At 44.3% G+C, this 17692-nt stretch overlaps 3 protein-coding genes across 3 annotated transcripts; all 3 read right to left on the bottom strand.

Annotated features, from left to right (window-relative positions):
- Positions 1 to 374: 374 nt before the first annotated feature.
- On the bottom strand, positions 375 to 2175 carry f2rl1.2 (coagulation factor II (thrombin) receptor-like 1, tandem duplicate 2). The gene is made up of 2 exons (XM_080018468.1): positions 2097 to 2175; positions 375 to 1777 (listed from the first exon to the last, which is right to left on the bottom strand). Exons 1-2 carry the CDS (start codon positions 2164 to 2166, stop codon positions 699 to 701), a joined length of 1149 nt encoding a protein of 382 aa, XP_079874594.1. The 5' UTR covers positions 2167 to 2175; the 3' UTR covers positions 375 to 698.
- Positions 2176 to 3901: 1726 nt separating this feature from the next.
- On the bottom strand, positions 3902 to 6066 carry LOC307243609 (proteinase-activated receptor 2-like). The gene is made up of 2 exons (XM_080018469.1): positions 5958 to 6066; positions 3902 to 5373 (listed from the first exon to the last, which is right to left on the bottom strand). The coding sequence occupies exons 1-2, from the start codon at positions 6019 to 6021 to the stop codon at positions 4307 to 4309; spliced, it is 1131 nt and encodes a 376-aa protein (XP_079874595.1). The 5' UTR covers positions 6022 to 6066; the 3' UTR covers positions 3902 to 4306.
- A 1393-nt stretch (positions 6067 to 7459) lies between these two features.
- On the bottom strand, positions 7460 to 9857 carry LOC307243585 (proteinase-activated receptor 1-like). Its single transcript, XM_080018438.1, has 2 exons — positions 9726 to 9857; positions 7460 to 9233 (listed from the first exon to the last, which is right to left on the bottom strand). The coding sequence occupies exons 1-2, from the start codon at positions 9802 to 9804 to the stop codon at positions 7972 to 7974; spliced, it is 1341 nt and encodes a 446-aa protein (XP_079874564.1). The 5' UTR covers positions 9805 to 9857; the 3' UTR covers positions 7460 to 7971.
- Between the last annotated feature and the right edge of the window lie 7835 nt (positions 9858 to 17692).

Consider the following 17692-nt stretch of genomic DNA (forward strand, 5'->3'; position numbering starts at 1 on the left):
AACACTCTTCGTTTATAAATGACTGATCTCATTGCGGATCCATTACTGTGCCTTAAAGGGAAGTCTGAGCATTATTCTGTCATGAACAGGCTCATGTCGAGATGTGAAACTCTATGAATCCAAAAAAAATAAAATAAAAATCCAGATCCAAATATTGCCACTTCTGTAATTTGACCGGCCTTTACGCCTTTATTTAATCGCTATGGTAGATCATCCCGGAGCGGGCAGACCGAGAGTCAGAACGGTGACGCGCTCCAGGGGAGATGACATTTGTTGGGCAAGATCCAGACGAGTTTCATTGATACTCAAAGCAAACATTGCGGTTGACCGTTTATTTAGGCAAACGTTTAATATAAAATAAAAATCAGCATGGCATTACAACTGTTAATGAGCCTAAAAGTTTAAAACCCTTTGACACCAGCTGCAAAATTAAATAGAAAACAAACTAAAATGGACTTAGTGGGGGGGTGGGGGGGGTGGAGATACTTTGATATTTTTCCCCACAGTCGTCAAAGTTTGTTAACGGCTTAAAGTCTGTTAAAAAAAACTAAATATTTTCTTTGCTTAAAAATAAAACACCTTTTATGTTTCACATTTCAACACTATATAGCAGGCCCTGATCAAATATTAGTATCATTCCGCTATCTGTACAAAGTCCGATTCATGTGTTGACACTGATGCACCGTGAGTCTTTAGTGTTAGCATGTGCTGCTCTGCGTGTTCCCCGAGTCTGAAACGTAGGAATGGCTCTTCCGAGAGTACTTCATGGAGTTGAACGACACCCTCATTCTTTCCACAGTTCTGCTGCTCCGGCACAGCAGGGTGTTCTTCACGTGGTGCCTGAAGTCCTCGGACACAAAGTAGTATATGAAGGGGTCCAGGCAGCTGTTCAGGCTGGCCAGGCACAGGGTGGTGACGTAGAAGAGGTAACCGTTGTTCACCTGTCCGTCCTTCAGCAGGGAGTAATGCACCACCAGCATGATGTTACTGGGGAGGAAACACACCAGGAAGGTCACCAGCACGGTCATGATCAGCCACACGGCCCGCTGCCGGTTCTTGGCCGCCGTGCTGTCCACCATATCGTGACCCAGCCGGCGGAGGAGCAGGACGTAGGCCACCACGATGGCTATGCAGGGGATGAGGAACACGATCGCGACCATGCAGATGAAGTAGTAGTACGGTATGCGGACGGAAGGGAATGGGTTCTGGGTGTCCCTGATGGCAGAGACGTCGTGGCAGGTCGTGATGTTGGGGTCGACCAGGCTGGCCGTGTGGTCGTAGAGGTACAGGGGGGTGCTGGTGAGCCAGACGAAAGCCCAGACGGCCACGGAGACACAGATGGCCATCTTGTTGTTTCTCCTCTGCTCTGACAGAGGATGGGCCACCACCCAATACCTCTGCACGCTCAGACAGGCGATGAAAATGACGGAGCAGTACATGTTGCCGTAGAAGAAGCCCACCAGGACCTTGCACAGACCCTCGCCGTAGATCCAGTCGTTGCCGTTGACGTGGTAGGCGATTTTCAGCGGGATCCAGATGACGAATAGCAGGTCGGACAGGGCCAGGTTGGCCATGTAGATGGACGCCGGGTGCTGCTTCTTGGTCCGGATAAGGAAGACCCACAGGGCCATGGCGTTACTGGGGAGCCCCACGGCAAACACAACGATGTAGACGATGGGTAGAAAGACGGTGGTCAGACCACTCTTCAGCGCATCCGACGTTTGCTTGGGGACCACAACTTTATTGTCGGCGTCCACAACTCCAAAGAAACCTCTTCCTGGTCACAAGGAACAAACCAAGACAATGGGTTAACATAACACATTAGGATGTATATCACTAAACGGAACTATCAATATAACCAATGGTGTTTTTTTTTGTTTTTTTTTACTTGATCCCCATTATTGCTTATCCTGGTTGTGAAGCAGGCAGAAATGGAATGTTCAATCACAAAAGTAAGGAAACTGATTTTCAGAAAATCAGAAATCAATCGTCATATGACTACACCCTATATCTGAGGGTCGGAACGAGAAGGCTGTTTTTAAAGTGTATGGGTTAAAAAAAAAAAAAAAAAAGAGGAGTAATCTGTATTTCCTTACCCGAAATCGCATTTATGGTAGAGATCCAGGTAAACAGTAAGATCAGCGATACTAACGTCGCCGTGGCCATGTTTGCAGAGGTTCTCCTACTAGGATCCAGTCCGTGTCGCTCCCTTCCCCCTTTCAGCTCGATACTCCCGACTTGACTTACCTTTACGCGTGTGGCCACACCCTAAACGCGCACCTTGTCACGGGTTCCCGTGTGACGTCACGGCCGAGCGCTCGGCCTTAAAGCGGCGCGGGCGCATATTAAACCGACTGCCGTATGAGCCAGAGCGTTCTAAAAACAAATCAAGGGTTTTCTTCCGTTTATTTCAAAGTAAAAGTGTTATCACTATGATCTATATGAAGACACTGAGGGCATTTACTCTCCTATCACACATTGCACTTTACACTCTGAAATCAGAAACACACTGTGGGCATACTGCGGTTGCCAATAGAGGAAATGTAATAACAATGGAGAAATGAAATACCTTCAATCGCTATTTCCCCTTTTTCCTGATTTTAACCATGACGATGTTAACCGATATCAAAGATTGGTGGCCTAAAAGCAAGACCATTTAACTCCCATGACATTTTGTTGCATTGTGATATTTCCAGTTGCTACCATTGCTTGCATAGATCATGGCTTGCCTTTACTTTTCATAAGAATGAGAAGATTGAGAAGGTTAAAAGATAGTCCCTCAGAAAGAAGAAGCGTCGTCTTGTAAAACACATCTAATCAGAGGAGCGGGGAAGCCTGTGCCTCCACCCGTCACATTATTGACTATATTCTGTGTCGGGATGAGTACATGCTGGAGCAAAAGAAAATCTTCAGTGAACTTAATGAGCCTTTTATTATAAGCCTCCGCTCGTCACCAAGATACGGCTTCATGACTACCAACGCTGGAAAGTGACGCGCTCTTTTCCTGTTTCAGCAACGTTAGCTTTGTCTTAATGATTGATCCAACTTTCACTTCTTCGTTTCCCAATACATTGTCATGTTGGGGCAGCCAAGGCGCTGTGTGACAACCAAAGGGCACTAAGCTGGGTTGCGAGGTTAATTCACATTCACTGTAAATAAATCCCCAATCGGGCTGGAAACCTCAAATGTCCGTTTGAAAGACTGATGTGCAACTATGTCGGTCATTGGTTTTGGGTAATGAGAATCAAGATGGTAGTTGAATGATTCAAACTGTTTTCCAGCGTTGGCCAGTTTGCGTTCAATGTCATGCCTCTTTAATGAGCAGTTTTTATACTTTTCTGAAATAATGTGTTTATCAAAATGTGTTGTTGGCTTTTTAGTAGAGAGAAAACTACTAATTTCACATTTTAAAGCACATGACAATTTGACAAATATATAATAGCCTATAACTGTATAATAGCCTGCACATTATGACATAAAAAGGAGCCACAGTTAATTAAAACTGCTAAATATTCAATCACTGAAAAGCTGAATCATTTGAGACTTGATTTGCATCTGTCCAAGTCCGCGGTGTTCATGCATCAGCAGGGCTTTGGCCTTTTTTGTTTAAAATTAAATTTGAATGAAAACCAAGGGGGGGATAATAAATAAATACATATATAATCAAATGCCTAATAGATAAATAATCTATTGCGACAAAACAACCTATATTTAACAACATACAATAAATGCAAAATATTGTATATTGTCTCTAGCATTGCCAAATAGTTGTAAAGTTTATGAAGATAGGTGATAGTAAACGCAGTAGAAACATTACAAGACACAAACCGTCCTCACATTGATCCTCATTCCAACCGAGTGCCGAGAAGCAAAAATAGGAAATAGACAGCACAGGCAATCGCACGATTAAAATTTATTGAAAAATAAAAACAGAATACTAAATGAGACAACCATAACCCTTCTTTTAGGTTTTATTATACATAAAAAAAAAATTAAAAAAAAAAGGGGGCAACATTGCTTTACAATAATAATCGCCTGGAGATACAACACATTCAGCTTCATGGAATCGAGCTACAGTAGTGACTGTACGCATGTACAACATTGGTGTCTAACTAAATTATAATTTACATGAGTAAAAAAATAAAACGGGATTAAAATGACAGTGGGGTTTATAACCAATAAAGAAATTTGCAAACAAACAGTGCTTTTTAAAAAAATAGTCATAATTTAGCTGTATGTGGAAAAGCCCTCCGATCCCTGATACAACCTGACCTTCAAATGGCAGATGTAGAGATATAGTCCCTCCCTAACAGTTACTGCTTTCGGTGTTGCCCGTATCTGATGTGTAGTTGCTGCTCTTCCTGGAGTACTTCAGGGCGCTGAAGGACACCCTCATCCTCTCCACCGTCCTCTCGCTCCTGCAAATCAGTGTGTTTTTGACATGATTCCTAAAATCCTCCGAAATGAAGTAGTAAACAAAAGGGTCCACGCAGCTGTTGAGGCTGGCAAGGCACAACGTGGTGATGTAGAAGCCGTAGCCGTTGTTCTCGACCCCGGCCAACAGGAGGGAGTAGTGCACCATCAGCATGATGTTGCTCGGCGCGAAGCAGACCAGGAACATCACCAGCACCGTGATGATCAACACCACGGCCTTCCGCCTCGTCTTGGCCACAGCCGCGTCCGTCGTGGAGCTCCGCAGGGACTTGAGCATCTGCACGTAGGCCACCACGCAGACCGCGGTCGGGACCACGCATCCCAGCAGCCCCATGGTCAAGAAGTAGCCGGCGGCGGTCCGGCTCTGACTGGGCCGGGTGACGTCGTGGCAAGTGACAATGTCCAAGTTGGTCAGCCCGACGGCTTGATCGTACAGGTAGAGCGGCGTGGTCGCCAGCCAGACCGCCGCCCAGACCGCGGCGGAGACGGCCGCCGCCGTGCAGTTGTCCCTCCTGTGCTGTGACAAGGGGTGGACGACGGCCCAGTAGCGCTGGACGCTGATGCAGGCGATGAAGATGATCGAGCAGTACATGTTGGAGTAAAAGAAGGCCACCAGCACCTTGCACAGAGCCTCGCCGTAGATCCAGTCGTTGCCGTTGAAGTGGTAGGCGATTTTCAGCGGGATCCAGATGACGAAGAGCAGGTCGGACAGGGCCAGGTTGGCCATGTAGATGGACGCCGGGTTCTTTTTCTTGGTCCGGAAGAAGAACACCCAGACGGCCATGCCGTTGGCGGGCAGCCCGACCGCAAACACCAAGATGTAGACGATGGGGAAGAAGAGCGTGGTCAGACGACTGTCCAGGACCATCCTGCCCGTCAGGCTGACCAACACGCCGTCCGAGGTCTCCGTGCCGGTGAAGCCTTTTTCTTTAATGTCTCCTTGATAAAGTCGAAGGAAAAAATACAAACAAACAAACAAAAAAAACCAAAACATATCAGCTTCACGTGCGAGACAACGTACAAATCACATGATCAACGTTTACTCTTCCCAACGTTCAGATGACGACTTGAAATCTGCTTGTGTTTCCTTTAGACCTCCAGACCATCTGTACATCTTATTTTAGTTTATAGTAGTCTGTAATGTCCACCACCGCAACTCCAGCTTGATATTCGTGATGTGTGTGTCGAATTCACATTACTTCTTGTGTGTACATACTGACGACCACAGCAACTCCAACACCGTGCTGTGTCGCGGTTTCGAAGGGGTCGGCGGCGGCTAAAACCACCATAAATAGCAAATACACGTTTGGATAGGACCACAAACAAGGCTGTAAGCAGTTCGTGTCCGCAGTTTAAAACACTCCCATGTATATTTGCCGACTTTGCTGTGGTTCCGAACGACAGACACCGCACCCGCTCCCAGCCAACCTTTGGAGCCGGAGGAACAGAGTCTTTTCCGGCCAAACTTTAGCACGTTTAGAAAAATAAATAAATAAAAAGGCGAGAGCCCTCGGAGAGCTCACCGTTCAACGACAGACATGTCCGGCAGCAGGACAGGGTCAGGAGGAGGCAGAACCACAGCGGCATCGTCGTGCGGGCTTCTTCGCGGCGTGGCGTGGCGCGGCGCGGTGAGCTCGCTCTCTCTCGCCGTCGGAGCTCACCTGCGCGAGCTGATTTTGTTAGGACGTTTTGTTCGTGACGTCACTGCCAGGTGACCGCGCCCGCTTCACCTGTGCCCCGCGGCTGATTGAGGCTTGAACGGCATTTTTCTGTCTATCTGTCTGTCTATCTATCTGTCTGTCTGTCTGTCTGTCTATCTATCTATCTATCTGTCTATCTGTCTGTCTGTCTGTCTGTCTGTCTGTCTGTCTGTCTGTCTGTCTATCTATCTATCTATCTATCTATCTATCTATCTATCTATCTGTCTGTCTGTCTGTCTGTCTGTCTGTCTGTCTATCTATCTGTCTATTTGTCTGTCTGTCTGTCTATCTATCTGTCTGTCTATCCGTCTATCTATCTGTCTGTCTATCCGTCTATCTATCCATCTGTCTGTCTATCTATCTGTCTATCTATCTATCTATCTATCTATCTATCTATCTATCTATCTATCTGTCTATCTATCTATCTGTCTGTCTATCTATCTGTCTGTCTATCCATCTATCTGTCTATCTATCTGTCTATCTATCTATCTATCTATCTATCTATCTGTCTATCTATCTATCTGTCTATCTATCTATCTGTCTGTCTATCTATCTGTCTGTCTATCCATCTATCTGTCTATCTATCTATCTATCTATCTATCTATCTATCTATCTATCTATCTATCTATCTATCTATCTATCTGTCTATCTATCTATCTGTATGTCTGTCTGTCTGTCCATCTATCTATCTATCTAATCTGTCTGCATTTTTTTTTCATTTTTAAAATTGTTTATAAATTTAAATGATGTCATGTTTATGTACACACGCAAGTGCCTCTGTCTACATGTACACGTTATTTTTAATTTCATATTTCAATGAATTAAGTTGTATCTTATCTTATCTTATCCTATCGTATCGTATCTTATGCAACGTTTGTTATTTTAGGTTACCTTTACTTATTGTATTTGCTTTCTTTACTCTTTTTTTTCCCCCCTATTTCTTTGAAAAAGTAAAATGTCCTTTGAATTGAATGACGACACAGGGTGGGACGGTCCCTGATCGCAGATGCGTTTCTGTGTGCACGGCGCTCCGGCGCCACCTAGTGGAGGACAGGATGGCTGCCAAGCTATAATCAACATTTCACAGATAAGAAATTTTGCCGATAGAGGGCAGCCCAACACAAAGTACAGAACACATTGTTTTTGGTTAGCAAAAAAAACAAAAACAAGTTTACTTTACCGCAGATTACCGGAATGTATGCAATGATTGCTCCTTTTATTTTAATTGAATGTTTGTTGTGTGTTGTTGTCCACAAACATCGCTTGCAAAATGATTGACCTCTCTCTCTGTCTCTAGTACACACACACAAACAGATTTGGTTAGACAGTGGTATTTAATTGTATACAAGTATAATGTAATAATTAGTTGTTGTTAGTGTTCCAGCGTCCAGCAACATTCAGTGTTCTTCAATAAACGTTGTATATGTTTTCAAGAACTTATTTAAAATGTTACAATACAAATGTGTAATTATTGAATTTAATAGTTACAGTTACATTCAAGTCATGGTGATTAATTTGAAGCTCATCTATGTACACAGTGCAAAGATCATCAATCAAGTATATGCAAAGGTGAACACATGGATTGTGTTTCGACTTATTTCTTTCCTTACCTCAGTTTCATTCATTGCACTTAAGTTAAGTGCATTTATCCTTTGTGTATTTCAATCAAGCCGTGACGCTGTAATTGTGATAAAGGAAAATAACATTTAAAAAATCTTGAGCTCAGAAATAGGTTCATTGCTTTTCCTATTATACTCCGGTGCTTAAGAAAAAAAAAAGGAATAGCCGTGTTGAAAGATCTTCACAAGGAACTATGAAAGTCTATGAAAGTCATCTTTTAGACGAGAAGCTTCTTGTACTGGCTGTCGAGGCCGGCTTGAAAGGAGTCTAATTTGTTTGCCGGAGCATTTGCTTTCCCACTTTTCTTCAGACTGGACTTAAGAATCGTGCTCATAGTGTTCCTGGATGAACCGGACAACGATTCAAATTTACGTAGGTCTTCCATTTCTTTGCCGCACCCCAGGACGATCGACAGCTGTCTCTGGCACTGTGACGATCCAAAGTAGTAGACCAGGGGATCCAGGCAACAGTTGAGGCTGCCCACGCACATAAACACCAGGTAGGTCGCATAGCTTCCGTCGGGGACTCCGCGCCCCGCGATGCCCACCGTAGAGCTGTACTGGAGGTAGTGCAGCAGCAAGACACAGTTGGTCGGGGTGAAACACACCACAAACTGTATCAGCACGGTCAGCGCCATAACGGTGGCTCTGGCCTTTCGGCGGGAGTGGCGCGCAATTCCAGGCGGGGTCCTGCTCAGCGACCAGATCACCCGCGTGTAGCATGCCAGAGTGACCAGCAGAGGCAGGAGGAAAAGGGCACAGGAGACGGTGGAGAAGTAGATGACGTAGCGCCACTGGAGGTCAGCCAGGTCCTGGATGTCGTGGCACGTCGTGATGTCCAGTTGTTTTAGGTGAACGGTCTGCTCGGAAAAGGTCAGTGGGATGGAGCCGGCCAAGGCCATTATCCACATGGCGACGCAGGCTAGGACGGCGTGCCGCGGCCTCCTCCATGCCAGGGAATCGATGGGGTAGACGACAGCGAGCAGCCGGTCCACACTGATGCAAGTTATCAGGAGCACCGAGGAGTGCATGTTGCAATAAAAGGCGGCGGTGACCACGCGGCACATCGCGGGGCCAAACATCCAGTCGTTGCCGCTGAAGTGGTAGACGACTTTGAAGGGAAGGACCAGGGCGAAGAGCAGGTCAGCGCAGGCCAGGTTGAGCATGTAGATCGCAGCCGGCTTCATGGGACGGATCTGCCGAGAAAAGGTAACGACGGCGAGGGCGTTGAGAGGCACGCTGACCAGGAAGACCAGAGTGTAGAGGGACGGGATGAAGACGGTGGACACGGGGCCAGAGAGGAACGTTCGCGCCTCAGCAGAAATGCCAGTCGTCCAGTTTTTAGCGGTTCTGCTGTCGCCGGTAGAACCGTTGGTTACGGGGACTTGGTCATGGAGGAGGAGGCCCAGTGACTCCAGGTCCAGAAGCTCACCAGTGATGGTGGGGGAACCCAAGGCAAATGTTCTGCCAATTGCGCTTCCTGAAAGATTAATAAAATATCAACATACGTCCAGGAAATCTTTCAAATTGAGTTTAATATTTTATCTCTGCAATATATAACAATGTCTGTGTTTGGTCGATTACACTACAAATCACATAATTTCTTTCGGAACTGCATAGTTTTTAGATTTTTCTTTCGGTTCTTGAACGTACACCACCTCACTGATTTATTTATGCCACCAACAATGGAAACAGCGTATAGAGGAGCGCATGGAAAATGCAAATACAATAGAAGCGGCTTCTTAAAAAGTGACAGCTAAATAAAGTATCAAATCTAGAATATTTTTGACAAAATAATCCTATGGATTATCCCACTTTAATATGATCTTTTATTTTTTATTTTGTAGTTACAGTGTTGCAGTGACGCAATCCTTGAACTACGTCCATAAATGTGTACATTACTAAATAACGGGGACATGGAGTCGGTGACAAAGAAGTTGTCTTTCCTCGTTCGGAAGCCGATGGCACTCACCGTTGTGCGCTGCAGTTGCGGCACATCGCGCAGTGACGAGAAGCAAAAAAAAAGTTTGGGGAAACTCTGAAGCCCGCATGACGACGACCGTCGAACCTCCACCTGGGTGTTCTCCCTTGATTCCGCGGATGTTTCAACTCGCGATCCCCTTTCTCTCTCGTCCCCCGGCGATCCGCGTTGTGTGCGGCAGTGTGCTCCGTGAGGTCCAGCCCGCTCTCTGGCTCCCGGGGCCCCCCGCAGGAGCGGCGCGCATTCCCTTCAGGTGACGTCAGGTCTCAGCGTCGAGACCCGAATGAACTTTGCCGTTCGTGTTCCCATGATGCGAGTCTGCCCCGTTTAAGCATTTGTGAGAAACGAATGCGGTACTATAGAATGGCCTGAATGGATTCCAGTGTTGATAACTGCGATTCCTCGATCGGAAAATACTTTTCACAATTCATTAATGTAATTGACGCATAATATCACATTATCATAATATAATGTAGATCTACCTGCACAAAATCGGCATGGAAAAAGGAGAAAAAAATATAATAACAAAAATAATAATAATAATAATTATTATTATTATTTTTATTATACAAATATATTTCAAAACTTTTTTTTCCACAAATAAACGTAAATACGTTGCAGATGTAAATGAGTTTGATGCAATTACAAACAAGTAGTGCAAAAGAAATGCTGCGCCCTGGCTCACACTGACTAATAGAAAATCAGTTTGAAATGATACCAGAGAGCCTGTTTGTACTGGCCGGGGCCTGCAGCCACCACCGGGGTTGAAAGGGTCTCAGCCCCCGCAGCCGGACCATGAAAGGACAAAAACAAACGTTAAACCAAAGCAATGTATGAACACCACTTGATGAAGTAAGTGGTCCTGAACAGCACTGGTTTAAACAGACGATGCTGAAGAATCGGTTGTGTGTATGCTTGTGAAAAAAAACAACAACTGCGGACAAGTTATGCTCGGATTTATTATTTAGAGTTCTTGAGACTTTGACAAATCCCAAACGAATTGTATGTACAAACATGTCCATCAAAACAAATGTATAATCTTTAAACTGAATGAACACTTACATGTATCTATTATTGACATAAAATTCACATTGTTCATTGTTGTGGTATTGGTCTCTCTTGTAAGATTTTGCAATATTTGTTATACTTATAAGTAAGTAATGTAATCTTTCCAGGAAGAAGAATAATTACTATGGATCTAGGATGGATTAGGATGGATAGAAAGATGGCAGTCTTTTTTTGTTGCTGCTGTTGTCTGCTGCTGGTATTGACACTGCTGCTGTTGTCGCTGCTGCTGCTAACCTTGTACCCAAACTTGACTCTCGCTTGCCTTATACCTCAACTTAACGTAACCTTATACCTCGACTTAACCATCTCTAACCCGAGTGACCTTTCCGGTTCCGGTGGGAGCTACCACTTCCGGTTCCGGAGACGTCTCTGCGTGTGCGTTGCTGCTGTTGTTGCTGCTGGTGTCGATGTTGCTGCTGCCGCTGTTGTTGTTTCTGTGGCTGTTGTTGCTGCTGTTGTTGTTTTCTGTTCTGACAACTACGTTCTCTCTTTCTTTTTTGTATTCCTTCGTAAAGTGCATTGTGTTGCCCTGGTATGAAATGCACTCTTTAAATAAAGTGCGACTTGACTTGCCTGACTACAGGTCTTTGTTATTACTTCATATTAAACAAGACAAGCTAGAGGAGTACATTACGTTTTAATATGTAAAGCCATAATTCAAATGTTTATGCTGTAGTTGCTTGGGTGTCTCCTCAATCTGCAAAGGCAAAAACACTTCAACCGAATCACAACAGTAGATGCTCGTAAATACGAGCCATCTGGTCATTTGTCCATTTTTCTTTCAAGTTTTCAGAAAAATGGCCAAATATATTGCTCCTATGTATAACACATCTGGGCTTTTATCTTCTTCTTCACATTCTTGGACTATGAATATGAAAAAGGGTGAGGATTATGGTTTCCTTACCCTTTACCTAGCCCCAATGCATAACACAATGTAAAAAAAACTTGTATACTATTATCGCATTCTACACTTACGTCTTTGTGTTATGAGGCCTTTGATATTTGGTCTCTTTCTCTCTCTGCCTGCGACGGAAGTCTTTGTTTCCTGCCTTATGTAAACCAACAGTTTTGGAATCTAATGACCTCTTTTTCCTGGAGATCACATGGTATCGCATTATTCTCCACAGTTCTCAGCGTCGAGAGCCAAGTGGGAACAATCTTCAGTCATGAAATGAGCCTGTTTGTCTTTGAGTCCAGTAGAAAGATGGCCTTTGAAGCCCGGAGGGAGGGATTCTCTGACTCACAAACACACACCAGGCCACAATGTGTTGTTATTATACTGTCCTCACCAGCAGACCAAACATTGTCTCGCTGATCTGATTTACACTTCCGAAAATTCCAACGTGTTTAGGATGTGTGACGAGATGTATCTAAGGGATCTCTGAACTGTTTGTGTAGCTGGATGTACTCTACAGTAATGTTCCATGTGTGGGTCGTGTTGCTCATTCATTCGACTCTCTAAGGGATTTATTAAACTGTCCAAAAGCTCAACTATCCAAAAGGATTGCGGGGGCAAGATCATGGTGTAGAACAGAGTGCTTCTTTGAAAGCTTGGTGAAGGTCTCATACCTTACAGTGGGAGTGTCTCTACGGTATAATGACTCTTGACAATTACATTTCGAAAATATCTGTCAACATGCCAGAACCACTGAAAAAATCGACCAAGACCAACCAGAAAATGCATGTTAATGCGTCAGTTTTTGTTGCGTTAACATGTAAAAATATTATTTGTGATCGTGACAAAAATCGAATTTTTAACACGTTATTTGCTCTAATGGCCTTCCATATGAATATGATCAACCCTCTTGCATGAACTTTGCAAATTTCTCATAAAACTGGCAGAAACCAGGAGCAGAGTGAGGACGCCAATGTTGTGGAAGCTGCTAAACATGAGGATGCTGGCAGTAGTAGCAGCCCAGACCCGAAAATTCTCCAGGCAATGAACAGAATAACCAATAATATCACAAAGGTTATCGATGCCAAAATTGACAGTACTTGTCGCTATGAGGGATCAAACAACCCAAATACAGGCTCTGGGAGTTTGAGTTGGCAAGGTAGAGGGTAAAGTTGCTAGTATGGAGTCCACACCGGAAATCGTTGCAGTCTAAGGTGACAAATCCGGAGAAACAAATGAGTGGAATGTTGGAACACATCGAGGGTTGAGACAATCATGGGCGCAGATGCAATGTACGCTTGGTTGGTCTACCTGAAGGTACAGAACGTTGATCCTGTGAATATTATCGAGAAGTGGATCCCTCACTATCTTAAAATGACAACCAAGAAAGGGAGGATCAAGTTGGACTGTGCTCACCGCTCCCGAGCACCAAAGCCCCGCCCTAAACTGATCATTATGAAGTTTCACAACTTCGCCGACAAACAAGTTATGAATGAATGAATGCGACCCTCCGTCTTGGTGCAGAAGTGGACCATCACGCACAAACGTACCAAGGATTTCTCTCTTCAGTGATTATTCAGTGGCAGTGGTCAAGAAATGCAAGGCCTTTGACGATGTGGAAGACCGGTTGAAGATGAGTATTGACTATACACGCTTAAGATGTCGGTCAGCGGTACAGAGAAGAGGTTTGAAACACCAGGGGAAGCCATGGCGTTTGTGGACACGCTTGGTTAAACCTTCTGGGCCAGCACAAATCTCAACATTGGAAAGCTTTCTTTTTTTTCTTTTCGTTGTGTTCTAATTATTGGACTGGGACTATGACAACTAACATTATGTGAGTACTTACGTGATCTTATTATTTATTTATTTATTTTGATTACAACTCACCATCTGGAGTAATGTCCTATCATCGGATACAAAATGGAACTTGTGTTAATTCTATGGTTAGGAGTGAGTATGGCGCTTGGTTGACCCATCGGCTGTTTGCCGTGGGAAGACAGAAGACTGAGGTTCCCTGCACGTTTAGTAGGGATGTTCCCCCATTTCCCCTAGGTGTTATTTTGTATGTATTTTGTTTTGGTTTTTATGTTTTTACACAGCTCAGCCATTGTATTTTTTTGTCTTTTAAAGGGAGTTTGTCAGGATATTTCCAATCCTATGTCTGCATTAACCGTTCAAATTAATGGGTGAATTGTGGGTACGGTGGCACAGTGCAATGCACTGCTGCCTCACAGCAGGAAGGTCCAGGGTTCAATTCCTCATTTCATGTTGGTCACCGTCACTGCATGAGTGTGTGTGTGCCAACACGTCTCAATTAAAGAGACAAAGATTCTGCTTCAGGTCTGTACTTGGAATATACAAGGGTTCCCCACCGTCCCCACCATTCACCCACCCATACCCAAATGTGTAATGGATGGGGAGCAATCTCAACTCTGTTTCTCCAATTAGGGTTGAGCGGAATACCTGATGAAACGAGCATAGTTCCTACAAGCAGGAGTTAAATGTGTCACAATCAGTACTTGTGATGAAGGAAAATCCTCATTGGGTAGCTGTGTCCACATCATTCCAGCCACACACAGAGCTCCTCCCTTACACAGAGCCTAGAGAACTGCTGCAGTGCACAGTTCGGAGACACAGGAACAGCCGGGACGCACAGTGGACCGTACATCGCTCCCTACGCATTTCACTGCCCTGATCCAATCCAGTTCGTTTCATACAAGTAGAAACTAACGAAAAACAGTAATTTACCTAAAACCGGCAAATTAAAAAAAAAACACAGGAAATTGGGTCCACCGCTGCCTGGAGGACAAAAACAACATTAAATTCTCTGGTTAGGTATACGTTTTTCATTTTCCATTCAGACACAACACAATCTTGCCATCGTCGCAGCCACTATTGATGAGTAGAACAGCCTCTCGCACTCTTTCTCTCTCCTCCTGCAGCTAGAGCATATTTCTACACACGGATTGCACATTACGGAACCTGTGGAGAGAAGAGAGCAAAGAGGATGAGAATCCCATCTAGTTTACTTCATTAACGTGGAGGGTTTATGGATTAGTCGCACAGAGGACTCATTCAATACCTTTACAATATAATCCAATTTAATGACTGAAATTCATTAAAGTATTGGAATGTGTGTGTAAAGACATCCTCTCCACTTACCCAAGGTTTCTAAAGCATCCGGTGTTTAGTTTATGTAGCCTGGTGAGGAGGAGACAAAACCTATATTGAGGGATCTTTATTTCCCGACTACTCTCATTAGGAGAGTAGTATTAAGGGAACTTGACTGTAAAATTGTTTTTTTATTAAACAAAGCTTTTTCCTATAGAAACAAGTTTACAACTTCAGGCACAAGGAGTCTCACTTCAAAATGGAGCTCACTTCTCAATCATCCAAAAGATTTCACCAATCTGGGTTAATAATATAACTCTCAATTGCATCAACCCATCTGTTAGAGTGACATGAATCCTTGGCTAATTCAAACTGTACCTAAGTCCTGTAACAATATATCTAAATCTATGTAATCACATAAACATTTATGCACACACATAATGAAGAACACAACCTCATATAGCCCCAGTCACATCTTTATTTCAGCACACAGTGTTCATTCCCACAGACACATGTAGGTGCTTGCGGTCAGCCTTGGACTACTACCAAATATATTTGCTACAATACTGTATTATTGTATGATCACATCAAACACAGTTGTGTACACTTTTTAACGCACGTACTCTGCATACTGTGTGTGTTAACTGGTTTCAACTCCCGTTGAAACCAGTTAACACCAGTTCGTCACCACATTGTCCGTTACGTTCTGACAAACTCCTTCCTATGTCATAATGCGAACTGTGACCACATAAACTTGTGTGTGTCCTGAATAAACTTTTTGTCTCGGGGAGCTACTCTTGAGCACATCTCTGATTCAACCCTTGTACAAGCTAAAACCAACGTCCTTCTGCCTCTTTATTTAAAAACCACGACTGACAAACTGCGGATTAAAGTGACCCTTTAATTTCTGTAACAGTCTGTAACTCAGCTCAGTGCATAAACTCAGTGCAACAATATAAGTGAAGGACTTTAAAGGACTTTGAAGGACTTTATATAAACCAGAGTGCATAAACAACTGTACATAAATGAGAGTGCATAAACAACTGTAGCAGTAGCTCTTTTGTTACACTAAATAAAATAAAACAAAACCACATACAGCTAATTTCAATAGAACATGAAACATCTGGTACAGTAATATCAAATTAAATGGTGCCCTATGTCAATCTACTCACAACGTTTTATCTCTGCGCTAGCTCAGGGGCACATTGTGTTGACAGGTCATCAACCCAATACAGCACTATACGAACGAAAATAAACATTATTTTCGGTACCGTCCACACACATGAAATGTTCTCCAGCATGAACGATAACAAAATATATATCTCTGTAAAATGAACTTACAATGCTTTCAGAAAGCATTAGCCCTGCCGTCCTCTCATGAATGACTTAGCGGCAGTGCACGTGTCTGCAATTCTGCCTTTCTCTCGCACGATTTCCTCTGAAACACCTCGCAGTCTGGGGCACAGTGTCATCCAGTGGCTTTAGTGTGAACCTCGTATTTTCCGCTCGGCTACGTTTAATTTAAATTATTAATGTGAATCCTTTCCTCCTCTCCCCCTCTCCGCAGATACAGATACAGATACAGATACAGATAGAGACAGACAGAGATTTAGTTAGTTGAACAAATACAGGTAATGCTGTACTCCCTCATCCCAGTAGATGTATTTATTTTCCTCTGTTTCCTAATTGAGTGCGTCCCATGCCGCGTCCGCAGAGATATTGGCACCCCCCTCCCCCCCGTGAAAACTATTAAACACCTATTGAATTTGTTCTGACTACGGCCCTGGATTGGGGAAGAGCAATGATTGCCTCGAAAGTTCCCTTGGACTCTGATTCTCTGCCTGTTCCCTGCAGGATAAGTTTGCCTTCTCTGACTGATCTCCTGGTTTCGTCTCGTGCCTGTTATTTGGAATAAACCTTGTGGACTTGTTACCTGATTGTTTTGTGTCGTGCTTATGGGTTCACATGCATTTTGAGTCAGTGACGTAGTGACTCGGCGGAGCCCACTCAGTTTGGCAGGACCAGGCTGTCGTCAGCGGAATGACAGCGCCACCGGAGGGAGAGCTGCTGCCTGTACTGTGGCCATGTGGGCCATTACGTGTCCAACTGTCCGGTAAAAGGAGGGGCTCATCAGTCAGCCAAAGGCTGCTGGTGAGCCATGCAATCCACTCTGAAAAACATAACTGTGAAGAACAGGTACCCCCTTCCACTTATATCTTCTGCTTTTGAACTCCTACAGGGGGCAACCATGTTCACCAAGCTGGATTTCCAGAGCGCCTATCATGTGGTCCGCATCAAAGAGAGAGACGAATAGAAAACAACTTTCAACACCCCCAGGGGACATTATGAGTAGCTGGCCATGCCCTTTGGTCTTACCAACACTCCTGCAGTCTTCCAGGCCATTATGTTCTCAGACTTAATGTATTTGTTTTTGCCTACCTGGGTGATATCCTTATCTCCACAATTATGACATTAAGAACTGGGAACTGATGGCAGTCAAGATGGCGTTGGAGGAGTGGAGGCACTGGTTGGATGGAGCAGAGAAACTTTTCATCATTTCGTCTGGACTGACCACAAGAACCTCAAATACATCCAGTCGGCCAAGTAGCTGAGTCCCAGATGGGCCAGGTAGGTGCTGTTTTTTAATTGGTTTGACTTTTCTCTTTCATACTGTCCAGCATCAAAGAACACCAAACCTGACACCCTTTCTCAAGTCCACCAAGCTGAGGCTCATCCTTCACAGCCAGAGGAGATTCTGCCCCAATCCTGCATAGTTGGTGTGGTTACCTGGGAGGTGGAGCAGAAGGTAAAGGACTCTCTTTCTAACCACCCATCTCCCAGCGCTTTCCCTGATTACTGCCTTTTTGTGCCAGCCTATGTACGC

The sequence above is a fragment of the Zeus faber genome, assembly GCF_960531495.2.
Source record: "Zeus faber genome assembly, chromosome: 17".
Taxonomy (NCBI): domain Eukaryota; kingdom Metazoa; phylum Chordata; class Actinopteri; order Zeiformes; family Zeidae; genus Zeus; species Zeus faber.